This window comes from Somniosus microcephalus, unplaced genomic scaffold (genome assembly GCF_052327205.1).
Source record: "Somniosus microcephalus isolate GS21.2 unplaced genomic scaffold, FLI_Smic_1.0 scaffold306, whole genome shotgun sequence".
Taxonomy (NCBI): Eukaryota; Metazoa; Chordata; class Chondrichthyes; order Squaliformes; family Somniosidae; genus Somniosus; species Somniosus microcephalus.
The window spans coordinates 163,614-185,579 of record NW_028225493.1 but is presented as its reverse complement, the minus strand read 5'-3'; the positions used below and the strand labels follow the sequence as shown (position 1 = coordinate 185,579).

At 46.8% G+C, this 21,966-nt stretch overlaps 1 protein-coding gene across 9 annotated transcripts in view; it reads right to left on the bottom strand.

Annotated features, from left to right (window-relative positions):
• Positions 1 to 4,763: 4,763 nt before the first annotated feature.
• The window catches only part of LOC147081902 (uncharacterized), a 32,686-nt gene continuing 15,483 nt past the window's right edge, over positions 4,764 to 21,966 (bottom strand). For 8 of the 9 annotated variants that reach the window (XR_015076382.1, XR_015076384.1, XR_015076383.1 and 5 more), the window contains one exon: positions 4,764 to 5,303. Coding sequence is in view for 1 of the 9 variants with exons in the window: in XM_085980590.1 (XP_085836716.1) it covers positions 5,259 to 5,303; positions 8,258 to 8,358 (146 nt within the window). In the remaining 8 variants the exon portion in view is untranslated. Of the gene's footprint in view, positions 5,304 to 8,257; positions 8,359 to 21,966 lie in introns of all 9 variants that reach the window. The other variant, XM_085980590.1, reaches the window with a different exon arrangement.

The following is a 21,966-nucleotide window of genomic DNA, read 5'->3' as shown; positions in this document are numbered from 1 at the left end:
CTGAAATTGTCCAGTGTGCTCCCAGTCTGTGCCTGGATATTGCATTTGGAAAATTGGCTGTTAAATATTTTGAGTTTCTTCACAATAAATACTTTACAGCCACTTCCCCATATGGTCGGTGTATAGGGATGCAGCTATATACACCTTGTATGAATCGAGATGCACAAAGTAATGTGGGAGGCTGTGTAGTTGGGGTAATAACAAACCCTTTATGTTGCTGTTAAGTCCACTGTAAATAGTAACTCTGGACCTTTCTGACTGATGGACAGATCACACAGAGCCTGTGGCCTAGAAATTCAGTCTGGACACTTTTGGGGCGCTAAAGTTGGGCGCTCGCTAAAGTTAGCGCCCGCCGGAAAGTGTAGGCCACATCGCCGAAATTCAGTAGAGTTGGCCCTAAGTTTGGCCGAGCGCTGAAACTGGCGTTGAAATGCTGTGTTCCGGCGCTAAGCCGGCGATGCGGCCTAATAACGCCGAAGCCGGGCGCAGCGCAGGTGCGGTCATGTTTTGATTGACAGCAGACACCCTGACGCCGGCCAGCTCTTAAAGGGGGAAGGGTCAACTTTGACTGCTGCCACGCCCTGCATACTGGAGCCCTGCAGCTAGGCCTCAGCACTACTGGTGTGCCAAAATAGCGCCTGGAGCAATGGAGAGGGCCCGTGAGCGAGCGCAGCGCTTCTCAGAGCATGCTCTGAGTGTGCTCATTCATGGTGTGGAGAAGAGAAGAGAGATCCTGTGCCCGGACAGTGGCAGGAAGGCTCCCAGGAGCCAGTACAGGAGAGCCTGGGGCAAAATCGCCTGCAGGGTGTCATCCACCTGTGATGTCCCCAGGAGTGCGGACCAATGCCGCAAGAAGTTCAACGACCTCACTCGGATGGTGAAGGTGAGTACCCTTTCCAGTGTCCCCCTCATCCTTGCATGTGCACCTCACATTATGGGCAAAGGGACCTCAAAGGCCTAATGGGCAGCCCTCCTCCCGCAGCAATGGCACTTGCATGTTCATCAATAGCACTTTCTGCACTTAACACACTGGCCAAGCTATTCCACCATGGGAGGCAGTGCACACAGCGACAGGGCACCACACTGTACTTAGAGGCCGTCCTTTCTCTTGCAGGCCAAGCTGGCGAGCAATGTAAGGAGCCAGGCTGTCACTGGTGGAGGCCGTCCCGAGTACCAGGCGCTCACTGACCTGGAGGAGAGCGTGGCACGACTCATGCGTGGCCGGGTGACTGGTCCTGTCGCGATCGGCGAGGCAGACCCTGTACTGGTACCCACTGGTAAGGACATGACCGGTTGCACCTCTCTCGTTGCCCTCGCGCTTCAGATCTACATCCTTTCCCACTGACCGACAAATGCGCATAATGCACCACTCAGGCCTCCCTCGCTGACGGCCTGTCCTCACTCTAAAGCTACTCTTGTGCCTTCCTGCTTTCAGCTGGTGAGGAGGAGGTGGTCCCTGAAGCGCAGAGAGCCAGGCCCTTGGAGGAGGAGGACGTCGAGGACCAGGAGGAAGGCGGCACATCGGGGGAACCCTCCTCCGCGCCAGGGGATGGCAATGGAGGGGAGACGTCTGGCCTGCAGGAGAGCCGGGGGAGGTGTTGGAGGGGAGGGCTGAAGCTGGTCCCAGTAGGGTGGACGCACACGGGAAGGGTCCGGCAGCACGCCAGCCTTCTCCCCAGAGGGGGGAGGTGTTGGAGGGGAGGGCCGAAGCTGGTCCCAGTAGGGTGGACGCACGCGGGAAGACTCCGGCAGCACGCCGGCCTTCTGCCCAGAGGGGGGAGGTGTTGGAGGGGAGGGCAGAACCTAGCCCAAGTGGGGTCGACGCACGCGGGAAGGGTCGGCCAGCTCGGCGGCCTTCTCCCCGGAGGGAGAGTCCGCCCTCCAGTCCGGACACGGTCCTCGCCCAGGAGGTGCGCGTCCTCGATGAGATGTCGGCGGCGCCTGAGCGGCACCACCAAGAGTTCATGGGGGTGGTCGAACAGATGCCTCACGCCATTGAGTCCCTGGCTCAGAGTGTGGTGGCTTTCGGGGAATCACAGGCCAGGGGGTTCGAACAACTCACGGCGGCGCACGACAGGGGTGTCCAGCAACTGGCCGCAGCGCATGACAGGGGTGTGCAGCAACTCGCGGCAGCGCAGGACGCGGGTGTGCAGCAACTGGCGGCAGCGTAGGACGCGACTCGCGAGATGAGTGGTGCCGTCCACACACTGGCAGAGCTGATGCGGGCACATACCAGGGCAGTTCGGGCACTCACTTCTGCCACACTCACTGTGGCACGGAGGCATCGCCATGGCACCCGCCGCCCTGCTGCAGCACAGCGGTCTGGCCTCCCCCAGATTGCTGCGCTTGCTACACTGCCAGCCCGGCCGAGTGCCAGTGTCTCTGGCGAGCAGCGCGCACCTGCCATCAGCCAGCTTGCCCCCAGTGGTGCTGCCGACACTGCCACTCCCCCAGCCAAGGTGCGACGAGCTGCTGCTAAGACTGATGCTGCCCAGCCACAGCTGCAGCAGTCAGCAGCCGGCCCCTCCCGGGCCAGGCCTCGTCTAGGCCGACCCCCAAGGGCATCTGCCGACACGCTTTGTGGCTCTCATGAGCCTTCCCCCAGCCTCGCCACACCCGCAGGGCCCAGGTTGAGGCAGAGCAGCAGGTCGGCCAGGGGCCGGAGAAGCCTGTCTAAGGACTCGCCCTCTCGGCACACCCATTAGAGTGTGGTGAGAGCGGTTTCTTTTATATTGGGGGGCTTGTGTTGTGGGGGGCATTATTTTGTTAAGGCCGAGGATCAAGGCATTTTTTGTTTTCATGGGGGTGTCTCTGTTGTGGGGGGGGGGGCTTATTTTTGTAAGGCCGTTGTTGAAGGCCTTTTGGATGGGCAAGTTTTGTTAGTCCTCCCCAGGTTTTGGGAGTGACAGATGTTTTTGACTGTTTTTTGGGGGTCTTGTCTGTTTTTCTGTTTCATGTGGGAAGGGCCCTGAGTTTGTGAAATAAAGCTTTTGATTTATTCAGCATGCCCAGGTGTCATGTTTGAAGTGGTTGTTGCGTTAACCGGCTGAGGGCTTGCGGAGCGGCTGCCTCAGGTGCGTTCATTGCCACAGGCCATTCCCTGACAGGGGGCCTAGAAGTGTCGATCAATAAGCCCCCGGCGGACGGCCCTTGGCCCTTGTCGCTCCCTCCTGGGCTGGTCCTCCTCCTCCTCCTCCTCCTCCTCCTCCTGCTCGTCCTCCTGAGGTGGTAGTGCAATGCCAGGTGGCAGTGCCTGAGTCCTGCGGATAGCCAGGTTGTGCAGCATGCAGCACACGACGACGAACTGGGAGACTCTATCCGGCGAATACTGAAGAGATCCTCCGGAATGATCCAGGCAGCGGAACCGTTGCTTGAGGACGCCTATCGTTTGCTCGATGATGTTCCTTGTGTCTTGATGGCTTTCGTTGTATGCCTCCTCCGCTGGGGTCCTGGGCGCGCAGAGCGGGGTCATGAGCCATGTACACAAAGGGTAGCCCTTGTCCCCGATAAGCCATCCCCTTGGTGGAGGCTGTGCCTCGAACATGTCAGCCACAGTAGTCTGGCGCAGGATAAATGCATCGTGGCTGCTTCCTGGGAAGCGGGCATTGACAGCTAGGATGCGCTGCCTGTGGTCACACACCAGCTGTACATTTAGGGAATGGTAGCCCTTCCGGTTGCGGTAATCCTCGGCATTGTGGATAGGTGCCCGCATAGCCACATGCGTGCAGTCAATGGCGCCCTGCACCATGGGGAAGCCCGCGATCCTGCCAAATCCGACTGCACGCTGCTCCTGCCTCTGTCGGGTCATGGGGAAGGAGATGAATTGGTGTCTCCTCGCGTAAAGTGCATCGGTGACCTGCCGGATGCAGCGATGCGCGGTGAACTGGGAGATGTTCGCTATGTCCGCAGCAGCGGCTTGGAAGGAGCCGCTTGCATAAAAGTTCAGAGCCACCGTGACCTTCACTTCCACCGAGAGAGACGTCCTGCACATCAGCTGTGGACGCAGATCTGTGTGAAGCAGCTGGCAGATCTCTGCAACCACCTCCCTTCTGAAGCGCAGCCTCTTCACACAATGCACCGCAGTCATGGTGAGATAGGACACCTGCTGCCGGTATTGCCTGAGTGGGTAAGGCCTACGTTGCCGACGCCTGATGGCCCCTCTGCGTCTAGGCATGGCTGGCCCTCTCTCACAGCGTCTGCGAGCCCTTCGCACATAATGCTGCAACTGAGGGTTGGCCCCCCATACAGCCCCCATAATAAAGTTGAGAACAGATAAATCACAATGAATCAAATGTCAAAGCACTGGCCAGAAGCCAAAAATACCTCTCCTATGTTGTCCCAAATCTGTAACCTCTGTCCCTTGGTCTCTGTCCAGAAATCCAAAGCAGTAAAGTCATTGCAGCAAAATGGCTGGGCTTTATAGGTCAGTGTAAGTGCCCTTTAATTTGCGCTCCCCGAGGCCCACAGGGCCTCTTTTGCGTTCCACCTCACAGTTCTTAGCAGCGCCACGCCCACATTGGGCGGGCGCCACTGAATTTCCGGTTTGGGGTGCACAAACAGCGTTGCGCGATGATATGACATCATAAGCTGCGCGCGCACCTGAGCGGGCGCAAACACTTTGCGCCGGCGCTAAATGTCAACTGAATTTGGGCGTCGGCGCAGATCGGACTGCGTTCAGGCGCTAAGTGTCTAGCGCCGGAAATATAGCCCTTTTATGGCGTTAGCGGCTGGCGCAACCCACTGAATTTCTAGGCCAGTATCTCTTCGCTTCTAAACAATCAATCATGTTTATTCTGAAATATAAACACCAACAAAAGCTTGCATTTAACATAGAAAAATGTCTCAAGGCGCTTCACAGAGAAATAAATGGATGCCAAACCAAGAGGTGGGATTTAAGGAGCGTCTTAAGGGAGGAGAGAGAGATGGCGAGGGTTAGGCAGGGAATTCCAAAATTAGCAGAAGCAAGTTAAATAGCAGGAATATAAATCTCAGTGGTTTTATTTAACTTATAAAATCTGTCTCAAAGTAATGAAACTTCAATAATTTCTTGTAACTTTGAATATACTTCTGTGAGGAAAAGGTTATCACAGAATCACAATGATTCAGCCAGAAGGAGGCCATTCAGCCCATCATGCCTGTGCCGGTTTATGTGTGTATTTGGTGTTCAGCCTCCTTCATTCCACCTCGTTGCCTTTAAGGCCTGAACTGAACGAACTAAAAGTGGAGATTTTTGAAGCATTTTTACCCGCATTCCTTCTTTAATCTAAAACCTTTTTCTTTTCAGTAATTCTCAGCATGCAGTCCTGAGGGGCGAAACAAAGTGAATAATATTATTGCAAACCCGAAGGAGGTAACGGTGATCAGTTTGGTAGATTCTATAGATGGAAATTTCTACAAATAGAAAACAGGAAGTGTTAGGGTGAGACATCAACATTAATAACTTTGCAATTAATAATTAGCATATTAAGAGCACGGCTTCATTGCACAGTTCTGGAGCCATCTCTACCTTGGCTTTTATAATAAATCTGCACCTTTCATTTTGCAAAGGAACCGATTATAAACTAAGAACCAAAGCAAAGAGAAAATAAATTGATAAAATACTCCATTTTTGTCGCACTCTTGTGTTAATTATTTAGTGAAGAATTTTGCTCCAACGAGGAAAGAATCAGCCAGAAATCTTTGTCTTTCTTGTCTAATTTCAGGTCTGTTTACTAAAAGTAGCAAACAACCCATGGTTGTCGCAGAAGTAAAATCTACAGAGTGACTCCCATTCAGCACAATCATCTGTCTAGTTTTGCAGAGATGAAGAATCTGCGGTGAAAGTGTCGGCCACTGTGCATTATTACTCACGGTACGAGTTTGAAGTGTCACAGCGCGTACCAAAAGTAATAATGGACTGTCACCAACATACAATTCTTTATCCTTTCTCAGGTATGACCGGTTTTGGCCTTAAATAACATAATGGCCAAAGGTTTTCAAACACCTGCAGGAGAATATTTGCTTTGGTCTCTTCGAGCACTGCTCCTGAACTCAGGTACCGCCAACCCTTGTCAGAAATACGACCCATGCTCAGGTGGATCCAGATTTTTGTGCACTGACAGATAATCCTTTGGAGAGATGCTGCACATTTGCTATGTGGAAGTGCATTAACTCTTCATTTCATTCATCTCCCTTTCTACATTGTTACCATTTCGTTGTAACTCATTGAAACTTATAAAATTCTAACAGGACCAGAGAGACTAGATGCAGGAAGGATGTTTCTGATGGCGAGGGATTCCAGAACCAGGGGTCACAGTCTAAGGATAAGGGGTAAGCCATTTAGGACTGAGATGAGGAGGAATTTCTTCACCCAGAGAGTGGTGAACCTGTGGAATTCTCTACCACAGAAGGCAGTTGAGGCCAATTCATTAAATATATTCAAGAAGGAGTTGGATATACTTCTTAAGGCTAAAGGGATCAAGGGATATGGGGAGAAGGCAGGAACAGGGTACTGAATTTGGATGATCAGCCATGATCTCATTGAATGGCGGAACAGGCTTGAGGGGCCGGATGGCCTACTCCTGCTCCTATCTTCTATGTTTCTCAAGGCCAGTATTCCCAGGCCCCAACTCCTAGGCCAACTTACCCAGTCCAGGGCCCCAGGCCAGTATTCCAAAGGCAGCAAAAAAAGAGGGCCAGCACTTTAAAAACATTTGTTTTTGACATGTGGGCATGGCTGAATTGATTGTGCATCCCGAGTTGCCTGAGAAGGTGGTGGTGGGCCTTCTGCTTGATGTGGTGATGTTGTTCCCATGATGGTGTTAATTAGGGAATTAAGGATTTTGACCCAATGACAATGAAGGAATGGTGATATATGTCCAAGTCAGGATGGTGTGTGACTTGGAGGGGAACTTGGAGGTGATGGTGTTCCCAGGATTTTGCTGCTCTTGCCCTGCTCGATAGTAAAGGTCGCAGGGGTGGGAGGTGCTGTCAACCTTGGCGAGTTGCTGCAGTGCAGCCTGTAGATAGTACACACTGCACCCACAGTGTGCCGGTGGTGGAACGGATCAATATTAGAATATGGGCTCCACCTGAACTGAAATGGGACTAAGGTCCTAGCGGAAAGTTGAATATGGCTGTGGATAAGACATTAAACTAGTAAGATGGGAGGGAGGGATCTGGTACAAATAACAATAGCCGGAAGATAAAATAAGAGAGTAAAATTCAGACCAAGGTAAGGAATAAGGGTAACATAAGCAGTTAGCGAACAGGTAAAGTTATAGAACAGAATCATAGAATGGTTACAGCACAGAAGGGGGCCATTTGGGTTGTCGAGCCCATGCCGGTTCTCTGCAAGAGCACTTCAGCTAGTCCCATTCCCCCACCCTTTCCCCGTAGCCCTGCAAATTTTTTTCCTCCAGGTACTTATCCAATTCCCTTTTGAAAACCATGATTGGATCTGCCTCCACCACCCTTTCAGGCAGTGCATTCCAGATCCTAACCACTCGCTGTGTAAAAAAGTTTTTCCTCATGTCGCCTTTGGTTCTTTTGCCAATCACCTTGAATCTGTGTCCTCTGGTTCTCGACCCTTCCGCCAATCGGAACAGTTTATTTCTGTCTAGACCCCTCATGATTTTGAACACCTTTATCAAATCTCCTCTGAACCTTCTCTGCTCTAAGGAGAACAACCCCAGCTTCTCTAGTCTATCCACGTAACTGAAGTCCCTCATCCCTGGAACCATTCTTGTAAATCTTTTCTGCAACCTCTCTAAGGCCTTTACATCCTTCCTAAAATGCGGTGCCCAGAATTGGACACAATACTCCAGTTTATCATAACTTCCTTGCTTTTGTACTCTATGCCTCTATTTATGAAGCCCAGGATCCCGTAAGCTTTTTTAACTGTTTTCTCAACCTGCCCTGCCACCTTCAACAATTTGTGCACACATACCCCCAGGTCTCTCTGTTCATGCACCCCCTTTAGAATTGTGCCCTTCAGTTTATATTGCCTCTCCTCATTCTTCCTACCAAAATATATCACTTTGCACTTTTCTGCTTTAAATTTCATCTGCCACGTGTCCGCCCCATTCCACCAGCCTGTCTATGTCCTCTTGAAGTCTATCACTATCCTCTTCACATTTCACTGTTCATTATACATCCAAGTTCTGTATCATGTGCAAATTTTGAAATTGTGCCCTGTACACTCAAGTCTAAGTCATTAATATATTATCATGAAAAGCAGTGGTCCTAGTACCGACCCCTAGGGAACACCACTGTATACCTTCCTCCAGTCCGAAAAACAACTGTTCACCACTACTCTCTGTTTCCTGTCACTTAGCCAATTTCGTATCCATGCTGCCACTGTCCCGAAGTATAAAATAACTGTTAAAAATAAAGTGAGGGGAACAATTGTTAAAAACAAATAACATTTTCCGTACAACAATGTACACAGCATCTGAAACAAAATGGAGGAACTGGAAGCAGTAATTCGTAGCGAGGAACAAAGGAACATCGGTCATCTGCCCTAATATCTCCTGATGTGGCTCAGTGTCAAATTTTGTTTGGTAACGTTCCTTTGATGTTTTACTGCATTAAAAGCACTATATAAATACAAGTTGTTGCTGTTGTCAGGCATAGCCTACCCTTTACAAATCCATGCTCTCTCTGATCAGCTGAAAATTTTCACGGTGTTCAGTCACTCTATTCTTTATTATAGACTCTAGTAATTTCCCAACAACAGATGTTAGGCTATCTGGTCTATAATTCTCTGGTTTCCCTCTCACCTTTCTTAAATAGCAGAGTAACATGCAATTTTCCAATCTAAAGGAATGATTCCTGAATTGAGGAACCAGATGTAGTCAGGATAACTGAAACATGGCTACATAAAGAATTGGATTGGTAGTTAAATATTACAGGATATCATGTATGTAGAAAGGATAGGGAAGGAAGGAGGCAGTGGGGTAGCTGTACTAAATAGAAATAACATAATGGCAGTAGAAAAAAGTGATATAATTAACATTAAGATAGAAACTTAATCCACTTGGATTGAGATAAAGGATAAGAAGGGATCGATCAATAGGGGTATTCTACAGACCACCTAATAGTGGAGGGAGAAATGTGTAGGCAAATCTATGAAATGAGTAAAAGACAGAATAACAATCACGAGACATTTCAACTACTCCCAAATAAACTGGCAAGAAGAGGTAGTGAATGGGGAAAAGAAATTGAGTTTTTACAGTGTGTACAAGACTCCTTTCTTACCCAGTATGTAAGAAACCCAACAACAGAGGAATCACTGCTGGATCTAGTGATGGGAAATGAACCAGAGCAGATAAGAGAAGTAAGCATTGGGGAACATCATGGCAATAGCGATCACAACATAATAAGGTTTAAGATAATGATTGAGAAAGCCATAAGTAAGGCAAAGACCAAAGTAATAGATTGTGAAAAATAATTTTGAGGGGATGAGAATGGAAATAGGGAGGTAAACTGGAAAAAATATTGACAAAGAGATAGAACAGCAGTGCAAAATATTTTACATGGTTTAAATAGAGTTCAGGACAAATATATTCCTCTAAAAAACATGAACAAATTTGCCAATAAAGAAACACATGGATGAATAAAGAGATAAAGGTCAAACTGAAACTAAAGAAACAGGGACACTCTGAGTAAACAGACAATAAAGGAGAGGGTGACAAAAGGAATACGAAGAGGTTCCGAAAGAAGTAAAAAAAAACAATTATGAAAGCAAAGCAAAACTACGAAATTAAATTATCGAGGAATATAAAAAGAAATAGTAATTCTACAGACACATAAAAAGGAAAATCAGGATAGGGATAGGACCACGAACGGTTGCACACGATAAACTCGCAGGTAATGACAGTGAAATGGCAGAAATATTAAATAATACTTTGCATAGGTATTTACCAGAGAGACTAACGAAATGGGCAAGACATTAGAGGAGATCAAAAATGATTTTAAAATTTAAGATAGAAAGAGGGGAGATAATTGATAAACTGATCAAACTCAGAGAGGATAAAACCCTTAGTCTGGATGGATTGCATCCCCGCATATTAAAAGAAGTTAGGGAGGAGGTAGCAGAGGCACTGTTACATATATATAAAAATTAACTAGAAAAGGGAATAGTGCCAGAGAACTGGTGGACACCTAATGTGATTCCTATATTGAGAAAGGGAGATAGAACAAATCCAGAGAACTGGAGACCAGTTAGTTTAAGGTCAGTGGTAGGAAAGATAATGGAATCTTTACTCACATGTAATAGAAAAACATCTAGAAACTGAAAATATAATAATGAGTAGTCAGCATGGATTGCAAAAGGGAAGGTCATGCTTGACCGACCTTATTGAGCTTTTTGAAGAAGTAACAGAAAGAGCAGACAAGAGTAATGCAGCAGATGCAACTGAGTGCGGTTTCAACAGGGTGCTGCTAATTGGGGGAGTCGGGTGAGGAGTGGAAGGAGGAGCTCCCTTGCTTCGCCTTTGTTTTTCCTAACTTTTCCCCCTGTCGGATGAGGCCGGTGTCGGGAGCAGCAGGAGAGTAGTGAGCATTTAAACTCACTTTTGCGGGCTTTTTCTCAAAGGCCGGTCAATCTCGCAGACCGGCAGCGGCGTTCCAGAGCCACGCCACGATTCAAAAAGTGACATGGGCAAGCTGATTGGGTGAGTACGGCCAGGTGAGTATTTATACTACTCTATAGTTTGACAGTTAAGGTTAATAGTTTATAAAGTTTAGAAGGTCTTAATTTTTGTGGTTATAGTTTCTAATGTCTCTGTTGTGCTGGTAACCAAGGGCCCTTGAGTATATCATTTAATTGTAGTGTAATTGGTGGTTTTGATTTAATTTAATTTAAATTAATTGAAGGGTAAGTCATGACAGCACAGCTCGGCCCCTTGGCATGCTCCTCCTGCACTATATGGGAAATCAGGGACACTTCCTGTGTCCCTGATGACCATGTGTGCGGGAAGTGTATCCAGCTGCAGCTACTGGCAGACCGCATTGCAGCGCTGGAGCTGCGAATGGATACATACTGGAGCATTCGCGATGCTGAGGACATCGTGGATATCACGTTTAATCAGTTGGTCACACCGCAGGTAAAGGCTGCACAGGCAGGAAGGGAATGGGTGACCACCAGGCAGATTAGTAGGCACAGGCAGGTAGTGCAGGGGTCCCTGTGGCCATCCCCCTCTCAAACAGATATACCAATTTGGATATTGTTGAGGGAGATGGCTTATCGGGGGAAGGCAGCAGCAGCCTACTTCCTGGCACTGTGGGTGGTTCTGCTGCACAGGACGGGAGGAAAAAGAGCGGGAGAGCTATACTGATAGGGGATTCTATTGTAAGGGGAATAGATAGGCGTTTCTGCGGCCGCAAACGAGACTCCAGGATGGTATGTTGCCTCCATGGTGCAACGGTCAAGGATGTCTCTAAGCGGCTGCAGGGCATTCTGGAGGGGGAGGGTGAACAGCCAGTTGTCGTGGTGCATATAGGTACCAACGATATAAGTAAAACTGGGATGAGGTCCTAAAAGCTGAATATAGGGAGTTAGGAGGTAAATTAAAAAATAGGACCTCAAAGGTAGTAATCTCAGGATTGCTACCAGTGCTGTGTGCTAGTCAGAGGAGAAATAGAAGGATATTTCAGATGAATACGTGGCTAGAGGAATGGTGCAAGGGGGAGGGATTCAAATTTCTGGGACATTGGAACCGGTTCTGGGAGAGGTGGGACGAGTACAAACTGGACGGTTTGCACCTGGGCAGGACCGGAACCGATGTCCTAGGGGGAGTGTTTGCTAGTGCTGCTGGGAAGGGTTTAAACTAAAATGGCAGGGGGTTGGGAACATAGAAACATAGAAGATAGGAGCAGGAGTAGGCCATTCGGCCCCTCGAGCCTGCTCCGCCATTCAATGTGATCATGGCTGATCATCCAAATTCAGTACGCTGTCCCTGCCTTCTCCCCATATCCCTTGATCCCTTTAGCCTTAAGAAATATATCTAACTCCTTCTTGAATATATTTAATGAATTGGCCTCAACTGCCTTCTGTGGTTAAGAATTCCACAGGTTTACCACTCTCTGGGTGAAGAAATTCCTCCTCATCTCAGTCCTAAATGGCTTACCCATCAGTAACTAGTGGTGTTCCGCAGGGGTCAGTGCTGGGACCCCAACTCTTTACAATCTATATTAACGATTTGGAGGAGGGGACCAGCTGCAACATATCCAAGTTTGCCGACGATACAAAGATGGGAGGGAAAGCAGTGAGTGAGGATATAAAAAACCTGCAAAAGGACATAGACAGGCTAAGTGAGTGGGCAGAAATTTGGCAGATGGAATATAATGTTGGAAAGTGTGAGGTTATGCACTTTGGCAGAAAAAATCAAAGAGCAAGTTATTATCTAAATGGAGAGAAACTGCAAAGTGCTACAGTACAAAGGGATCTGGGGGTCCTGGTACATGAAACACAGAAGGTTAGTATGCAGGTACAGCAGGTGATCAGGAAGGCCAATGGAATCTTGGCTTTTATTGCAAGGGGGATGGAGTATAAAAGCAGGGAAGTCTTGCTTCAGTTATACAGGGTACTGGTGAGGCCACACCTGGAATATTGCGTACAGTTTTGGTTTCCATATTTAAGAAAAGATATACTTGCTCTCGAGGCAGTTCAGAGAAGGTTCACTCGGTTGATTCCGGAGATGAGGGGGTTGACTCATGAGGAAAGGTTGAGTAGGTTGGGCCTCTACTCATTGGAATTCAGAAGAATGAGAGGCGATCTTATCGAAACACATAAGATTGTGAGGGGTCTTGATCGGGTGGATGCGGGGAGGATGTTTCCACTGATGGGTGAGACTAGAACTAGGGGGCATAATCTTAGAATACGGGGCTGCCGTTTCAAAACTGAGATGAGGAGAAACTTCTTCACTCAGAGGGTAGTAAATCTATGGAATTTGCAACCTCAGAGAGCTGTGGAAGCTGCGACATTAAATAAATTTACAAAGGAGATAGACAGTTTCCTAGCTGATAAGGGAATTAGGGGTTACGGGGAGCGGGCAGGGAAGTGGACGTGAGTCTAGGTTTGGATCAGCCATAATCCTATTGAATGGCGGAGCAGGCCCGAGGGGCCGTATGGCCTACTCCTGCTCCTACTTCTTATGTTCTTATGTACTCCTTATCCTTAGACTGTGACCCCTGGTTCTGGACTTCCCGGCCATCAGGAACATCCTTCCTACATTTAGTCTGTCTAGTCCTGTTAGAATTTTATAAGTTTCAATGAGATCCCCTCTCATTCTTCCAAACTCCAGTGAGTATAAGCCCAATCGACCCAATCTCTCCTCATACGTCATTCCTGCCATCCCAGGTATCAGTCTGGTGAATCTTCGCTGCACTCCCTCCATGGCAAGAACATCTTTCCTCAGATAAGGCGACCAAAACTGCACACAATATTCAAGGTGTGGTCTCACCAAGGCCCTGTACAACTGCAGCAAGACATACTTGTTCCTGTACTCGAACCCTCTCGCTACGAAGGCCAACATACCATTTTCCTTCTTAACCGCCTTCTGAACCTGCATGCTTACCTTCAGCGACTGGTGCACAAGGAAACCCAGGTCTCGTTGCACTTCCCCTTCTCCCAATCTATTGCCATTCAGATAATAAGCTGCCTTCCTGTTTTGGCCACCAAAGTGGATAACCTTGCATTTATTCACATTATACTGCATCTGCCCAATCACCCAACCTGTCCAAATCATACTGGAGTTTCTCGGCATCCTCCTCACAGCACACATGCCCACCCGGCTGTGTGTCATCTGCAAACTTGGAGATACATCTAGTTCCCTCGTCTAGATCATTAATATATATTGTGAATAGCTGGGGACCTAGCACCGATCCCTGTGGTACCCCACTAGTCACTGCCTGCCACTCGGAAAAAGACCCGTTTATTCCAACTCTTTGCTTCCTGTCTGCCAACCAGTTCTCTATCCAAGTCAGTACCTTGCCCCCAATCCCATGTGCTTTAACTTTACATGCTAATCTCTTATGCGGGACTTTATCGAAAGCCTTCTGAAAGTCCAAATACACCACATCCACTTGTTCTCCCTTATCTGTTTTACCAGTTACATCCTCAAAAAATTCCAGTAGATTAGTCAAGCACGACTTATCTTTTGTAAATCCATGTTGACTTTGTCCGATCCTGTCACTGTTTTCCAAGTGCTCTGCTATTACATCTTTTATAATGGACCCTAGCATTTTCCCCACTACCGATGTCAGGCTTACCGGTCTATAATTTCCTGTTTTCTCTCTACCACCTTTTTTGAATAGTGGGGTTACATTAGCTACCCTCCAATCCATGGGAACTGTTCCAGAGTCTATAGAATTTTGTAAGATGACCAGCAATGCAGCTACTCTTTCTAGGGCCACTTCCTGTGCAGGGAGACAGAGGAAAGGGAAGCAAGGATAGAAGCAAAAGACAGGAAGGAGAAAAACAAATGTGGCAGTCAGAGAAATCAAGAGTTTAAATCAAACATGGCCACAGTAAATAATAATTCTAAAAGGTCTAAAAGTGTTTAAAAAAAAGCCTGAAGGCTTTGTGTCTTAATGGGAGGAGCATTCGTAATAAGGTGGATGAATTAGCTGCGCAAGTAGATGTAAACGGATATGATATAATTGGGATTATGGAGACATGGCTCCAGGGTGACCAAGGCTGGGAATTCAACAGCCAGGGGTATTCAATATTCAGGAAAGACAGGCAAAAAGGAAAAAGAGGTAGAGTAGCATTGCTGGTTAAAGAGATTAACACAATAATAAGGAAGGATATTAGCTCTGATGATGTGGAATCTGTATGGGTAGAGCTGAGAAATGCCAAGGGGCAGAAACCGTTAGTGGGAGTTGTATACAGACCCCCAAACAGTAATGCCGAGGTTGGAGATGGCATTAAACGGGAAATTAGAGATGCGTGCAATAAGGGCACAGCAGTTATCATGGGTGACTTTAATCTACATATAGATTGGGCTAACCAAATTAGTAACAGTACTGTGGAGGAGGAATTCCTGGAGTGTATACGGGATGGTTTCCTGGACCAATATGTCGAGGAACCAATTAGAGATCAGGCCATCTTAGACTGGGTGTTATGTAATGAGAAAGGATTAATTAGCAATTTTGTTGTGCGAGGCCCCTTGGGGTGGAGCGATCATAATATGATCGAATTCTTCATTAAGATGGAGAGTGAAGTATTTGACTCAAAGACTAGGGTCCTGAATTTAAATAAAGGAATCTACGATGGTATGAGGCGCGAGTTGGCTAGGATGGATTGGGGAACGTTACTTAAAGGGTTGATGGTGGATAGGCAATGGCAAACATTTAAAGATCGCATGGATGAACTACAGAATTTGTTCATCCCTGTTTGGCATTAAAATGAAACAAAAAAGGTGACTCAACCGTGGCTAACAAGGGAAATTAGGGATAGCATAAGATCCAAGGAGAGGACATATAAATTGGCCAGAGAAACCAGCAAACCTGAGGATTGGGAGCAGTTTGGGATTCAGCAAAGGAGGACAAAGTGATTAATTAAGAGCGGGAAAATAGAGTATGAGAGTAAGCTTGCATGGAACATAAAGACTGACTGTAAAAGCTTTTATAGATATGTGAACAGAAAAAGATTGGTGAAGTCAAGCGTAGGTCCCTTGCATTCAGAATCAAGGGAATTTATAATGGAGAACAAAGAAATGGCTGACCAATTAAATGCATATTTTGGTTCTGTCTTCACAAAGGAGGACACAAATAACCTCCCTGAGATGTCGGGGAACATAGGGTCTAATGAGAGGGAGGAACTGAATGAAATCAGTATTTGTAGGGAAATGGTGTTAGGGAAATTGACGGGATTGAAGGCCGATAAATCCCCAGGGCCTGATAATCTACATCCTAGGGTACTTAAGGAAGTGGCCCTAGAAATAGTTGATGCTTTGCTGATCATCTTCCAGCATTCGATGGAATCTGGAACAGTACCCATGGATTGGAGGGTAGCTAATGTTACCCCACTATTCAAAAAAGGTGGTAGAGAGAAAACGGGGAATTATAGACCGGTAAGCCTGACATCGGTAGTGGGGAAAATGCTAGAGTCCAATATAAAAGATGTAATAGCAGAGCACTTGGAAAACAGTGACAGGATCGGACAAAGTCAACATGGATTTACAAAAGGTAAATCATGCTTGACTAATCTACTGGAAATTTTTTGAGCATGTAACTGGTAGGATAGATAATGGAGAACCAGTGGATGTGGTGTATTTGGACTTTCAGAAGGCTTTCGGTAAGATCCCGCATAAGAGATTAGCGTGTAAAGTTAAAGAACATGGGATTGGGGGTAAGGTACTGACTTGGATAGAGAACTGGTTGGCAGACAGGAAGCAAAGAGTTGGAATAAATGGGTCTTTTTCCGAGTGGCAGGCAGTGACTAGTGGGGTACCGCAGGGATCGGTGCTAGGAACCCAGCTATTCACAATATATATTAATGATCTAGACAAGGGAACTAGATGTAATAACTCCAAGTTTGCATACGACACACAGCTGGGTGGGCGTGTGTGCTGTGAGGAGGATGCAGAGAAACTCCAGTATGATTTGGACAGGTTGGGTGATTGGGCAGATGCAATATAACGTGGATAAATGCGAGGTTATCCACTTTGGTGGCAAAAACAGGAAGGCAGATTATTATCTGAATGGCAATAGATTGGGAGAAGGGGAAGTGCAACGAGACCTGGGTGTTCTTGTGCACCAGTCGCTGAAGGTAAGCATGCAGGTGCAGCAGGCGGTTAAGAAGGCAAATGTTATGTTGGCCTTCATAGCGAAAGGGTTTGAGTACAGGAACAAGGATGTCTTGCTGCAGTTGTACAGGGCCTTGGTGAGACCACACCTTGAGTATTGTGTGCAGTTTTGGTCGCCTTATCTGAGGAAGGATGTTCTTGCCATGGAGGGACTGCAGCGAAGATTCACCAGGCTGATACCTGGGATGGCAGGAATGACGTATGAGGAGAGATTGGGTCGATTGGGCATATATTCGCTGGAGTTTAGAAGAATGAGAGGGGATCTCATTGAAACTTATAAAATTCTAACAGGACTAGACAGACTAGATGCAGGAAGGATGTTCCCCATAGCGGGGAGTCCAGAACCAGGGGTCACAGTCTAAAGATAAGGGGTAAGCCATTTAGGACAGAGATGAGGAATTTCTTCACCCAGAGAGTGGTGAGCCTGTGGAATTCTCTACCACAAAAGGCAGTTGAGGCCAATTCATTAAATATATTCAAGAAGGAGTTAGATATATTTCTTAAGGCTCAAGGGATTGATGTCCTAGAGGGAGTGTTTGCTAGTGCTCTGGGGGAGGGTTTAAACTAAAATGGCAGGGCGTTGGGAACCTGAGCAAGGGGACAGAGGAAAGGGAAACGAGGATAAAAGCAAAAGATAGGAAGGAGAAAAACAAAATTGGCAGTCAGAGAAATCAACAGTTTAAATCAAACATGGCCACAGTAAATAATAATTCTAGTAGATGTAAGACCATTAAAAAAACAAGCCTGAAGGCTTTGTGTCTTAATGCGAGGAGCATTCGCAATATGATGGATGAATTAGCTGCGCAAATAGAAGTAAACGAATATGATTTGATTGGGATTACGGAAACATGGCTCCAGGGTGGCCAAGGCTGGTAACTCAACATCCAGGGGTATTCAATATTCAGGAAAGACAGGCAAAAAGGCAAGGGAGGTGGGGTAGCATTGCTGGTTAAAGAAGGGATTAACACAATTGTAAGGAACGATATTAGCTCTGATGATGTGGAATCTTTATGGGTAGAACTGAGAAATACCAAGGGGCAGAAAACGTTAGTGAGAGTGGTATATAGACCGCCAAACAGTAATGCGGATGTTGGGGATGGCATTAAAAGGGAAATTAGAGAAGCGTGCAATAAGGGCACAGCAGTCATCATGGGTGACTTTAATCTACATATAGATTGGGCTAACCAAATTAGTAACAATACTGTGTAGGAGGAATTCCTGGAGTGTTTAAGGGATGGTTTCCTGGACCAATATGTTGAGGAACCAACCAGAGATCAGACCATCTTAGACTGGGTATTATGTAACGAGAAAGGATTAATTAGCAATCTTGTTGTACGAGGCCCCTTGGGTCGGAGCAATCATAATAAGATCGAATTCTTCATTAAGATGGAGAATGAAGTAGTCGACTCAGAGACTAGGGTCCTAAATTTAAATAAAGGAAACTACGATGGTATGAGGCGCGAGTTGGGTAGGATTAATTGGGGAATGTCACTCAAAGGGTTGACGGTGGATAGGCAATGGCAAACATTCAAAGACCGCATGGATTAACTACAGAATTTGTTCATCCCAGTTTGGCATAAAAATAAAACAAAAAAGGTGACTCAACCGTGGCTAACAAGGGAAATTAGGGATAGCGTAAGATCCAAGGAGAGGACATATAAATTGGCCAGAAAAAGCAGTAAACCTGAGGATTGGGAGCAGTTTAGGATTCAACAAAGGAGGACAAAGGGATTAATTAAGAACGGGAATATAGAATATGAGAGTAAACTTGCAGGGAACATAAAAACTGACTAAAAGCTTTTATAGATATGTGAAGAGAAAAAGATTGGTGAGTCAAGCGTAGGTCCCTTGCAGTCAGAATCAGGGGAATTTATAATGGGGAACAAAGAAATGGCAGACCAATTAAATACATATTTTGGTTCTGTCTTCACAAAGGAGGACACAAATAACTTCCCAGAGGTGTCGGGGAACGTAGGGTCTGATGAAAGGAAGGAACTGAAAGAAATCAGTATTTGTAGGGAAATGGTGTTAGGGAAATTGATGGGATTGAAGGCCGATAAATCCCCAGGGCCTGATAATCTACATCCTAGGGTACTTAAGGAAGTGGCCCTAGAAATAGTTGATGCTTTGCTGATCATCTTCCAACATTCGATGGAATCTGGAACAGTACCCATGGATTGGAGGTTAGCTAATATTACCCCACTATTCAAAAAAGGTGGTAGAGAGAAAATGGGGAATTACAGACCGGTAAGCCTGACATCAGTAGTGGGGAAAATGCTAGAGTCCATTATAAAAGATGTAATAGCAGAGCACTTGGAAAACAGTGACAGGATCGGACAAAGTCAACATGGATTTACAAAAGGTAAATCGTGCTTGACTAATCTACTGGAATTTTTTGAGGATGTAACTGGTAAAATAGATAAGGGAGAACCAGTGGATGTGGTGTATTTGGACTTTCAGAAGGCTTTCGATAAGGTCCCGCATAAGAGATTAGCGTGTAAAGTTAAGGCACATGGGATTGGGGGCAAGGTATTGACTTGGATAGAGAACTGGTTGGCAGACAGAAAGCAAAGAGTTGGAATAAACGGGTCTTTTTCCGAGTGGCAGGCAGTGTCTATTGGGGTACCGCAGGGATCGGTCCTTGGGCCCCAGCTATTCACAATATATATTAATGATCTAGACAAGGGAACTAGATGTAATATCTCCAAATTTGCCGACAACACAAAGCTGGGTGGGCGTGTGTGCTGTGAGGAGGATGCCGAGAAACTCCAGGATGATTTGGACAGGTTGGGTGATTGGGCAAAAGCATGGCAGATGCAATATAACGTGGATAAATGCGAGGTTATCCACTTTGCTGGCAAAAACAGGAAGGCAGATTATTATCTGAATGGCAATAGATTGGGAGAAGGGGAAGTGCAACCAGACCTGGGTGTCCTTGTGCACCAGTCGCTGAAAGTAAGCATGCAGGTGCAGCAGGCGGTTAAGAAGGCAAATGGCATGTTGGCCTTCGTAGCGAGAGGGTTTGAGTACAGGAACAAGGATGTCTTGCCGCAGTTATACAGGGCCTTGATGAGATCACATCTTGAGTATTGTGTGCAGTTTTGGTCACCTTATCTGAGGAAGGATGTTCTTGCCATGGAAGGAGTTCAGCGAAGATTCACCAGGCTGATACCTGGGATGGCAGGAATGACGTATGAGGAGAGATTGGGTCGATTGGGCTTGTACTCGCTGGAGTTTAGAAGAATGAGAGGGGATCTCATTGAAACTTATAAAATTCTGACAGGACTGGACAGACTAGATGCAGGAAGGATGTTCCCGATGGTCGGGGAGTCCAGAACCAGGGGTCACAGTCTAAGGATAAGGGGTAGGCCATTTAGGACAGAAATGAGGAATTTCTTCACCCAGAGAGTGGTAAACCTGTGGAATTCTCTACCACAGAAGGCATTAGAGGCCAATACATTAAATATATTCAAGAAGGAGTTGGATATATTTCTTAAGGCTAAAGGGATCAAGGGGTATGGGGAGAAATCAGCGACCGGGTACTGGATTTGGATGATCAGCCATGATCGCATTGAATGGCGGAGCAGGCTCGAGGGGCTGAATGACCGACTCCTGCTCCTATCTTCTATGTTTCTATGTTTCTATGATATGGGCAGTAAGCAGGGACAGGGTACTGAATTTGGATGATCAGCCATGATCTCATTAAATGGCGGAGCAGGCTCAAGGGGCCGAATGGCCTCCTCCTACTCCTATCTTCTATGTTTCTATGTTTCAGATGTAATTTATTTGGACTTTCAAAAGGCCTTCAATAAGGTACAGCATAGTAGATTCATGACTACAGTCAGAGTACATGGAGTCAGGGGCAGGTAGCAGAATGGATAGCAAGCTGGCTACAAAGCAGAAAAACGAGAGTAGAGGTTAAGGGTCGTTAGTCAGACTGGTGGAAGTTGTTCCACAAGGATTGGTGCTGGGACCACTGTTGTTCATAATTTACATGAATGATTTGGACTTGGAATCGAAAGTACAATTTGTGGATGACACCAAATTGAGGGTTATAGTTAATACTGAGGAGGACTGCAAGAAAATACAAGAAGACAGTAATAAACTTGCAGAATGGGAGTGTAATTGGCAAATGAATTTCAACATAGATAAGTGTGATGTGGTGCATTTTGGTAGGAGGAATAAAGATCAAAGTTATTATCTGCACGAACATATTCGTGTCCTTCTGTGCATGCACCTGGTCGGCACCCCCCCCCGTCCCTTTTTGTGCATGCATGCCCGATCCCCTTCTGCGCATGCATGCTGTCACCAAGGCCACACATGCGCAGTACCCAATAGTTGCGGCTGCAGTGCAGCGTGGGCCACACTTTGTTCAGCTCCATGGGACAAGGCCTGTCACTGGATCCGTGCCGGCCAGGGGGAGAAGAGAGAATCGGTGGGAGAGAGTGGGAATCGGAGGGGGAGAGAGGGACTAGGAGGGGGAGAGAGAGAGGGAATCGGAGAGAGAGAGGGAATCGGAGACAGAAAGGGAATCAGAGGGGGAGAGAGGGGGGAGTCGGAGGGGGAGAGAAAGATCAGGGACTCGGGGGGGGGGGGAGGGGTAAAGAGTACGGAGAGCACAGTGGGAATGGGGGAAGAACGTGATCCAGGTCTAAAGAGGGCGGGGAGTGAGAGCGAGAGCGTGATCTAGATGGTAAGACGGATCATGTTCTTCCAGCCCTACCCCCTTTACACCTGCACCATGTTCTCCCTCTCCTCCCCCTAGACCTGGTTGGTTTCTCAGAAAGCTCGGTGCATGTGTGGCAAGTGATATCATTGGACTGGACAAAATCCAGAAGTCACGACATTGTCCCTATTCACTTCGTACGAAATAAACCTGTTAACAATCCATGACCCACACACAATGCCCCATCTATGGGGGGGGGGGGGGTGGACAGACAGGGCTCACCCTCGCGGGTTAAGACCTTCTCCCACCCCCTAAAGAAAGCAAACCAAGCACTGGGGTTCATTTCTAGAGGGATAGAATTCAAAAGCAGTTATGTTAAAGAACATTGGTTACACCACACTTAGAGTACTTTGCACAGTTCTGGTCTCCATATTACAAAAAGGACATAGAATCACTGGAGGAAGTGCAAAAAGAATTTACAAGGATGATACCAGAAATGAAAGGGTA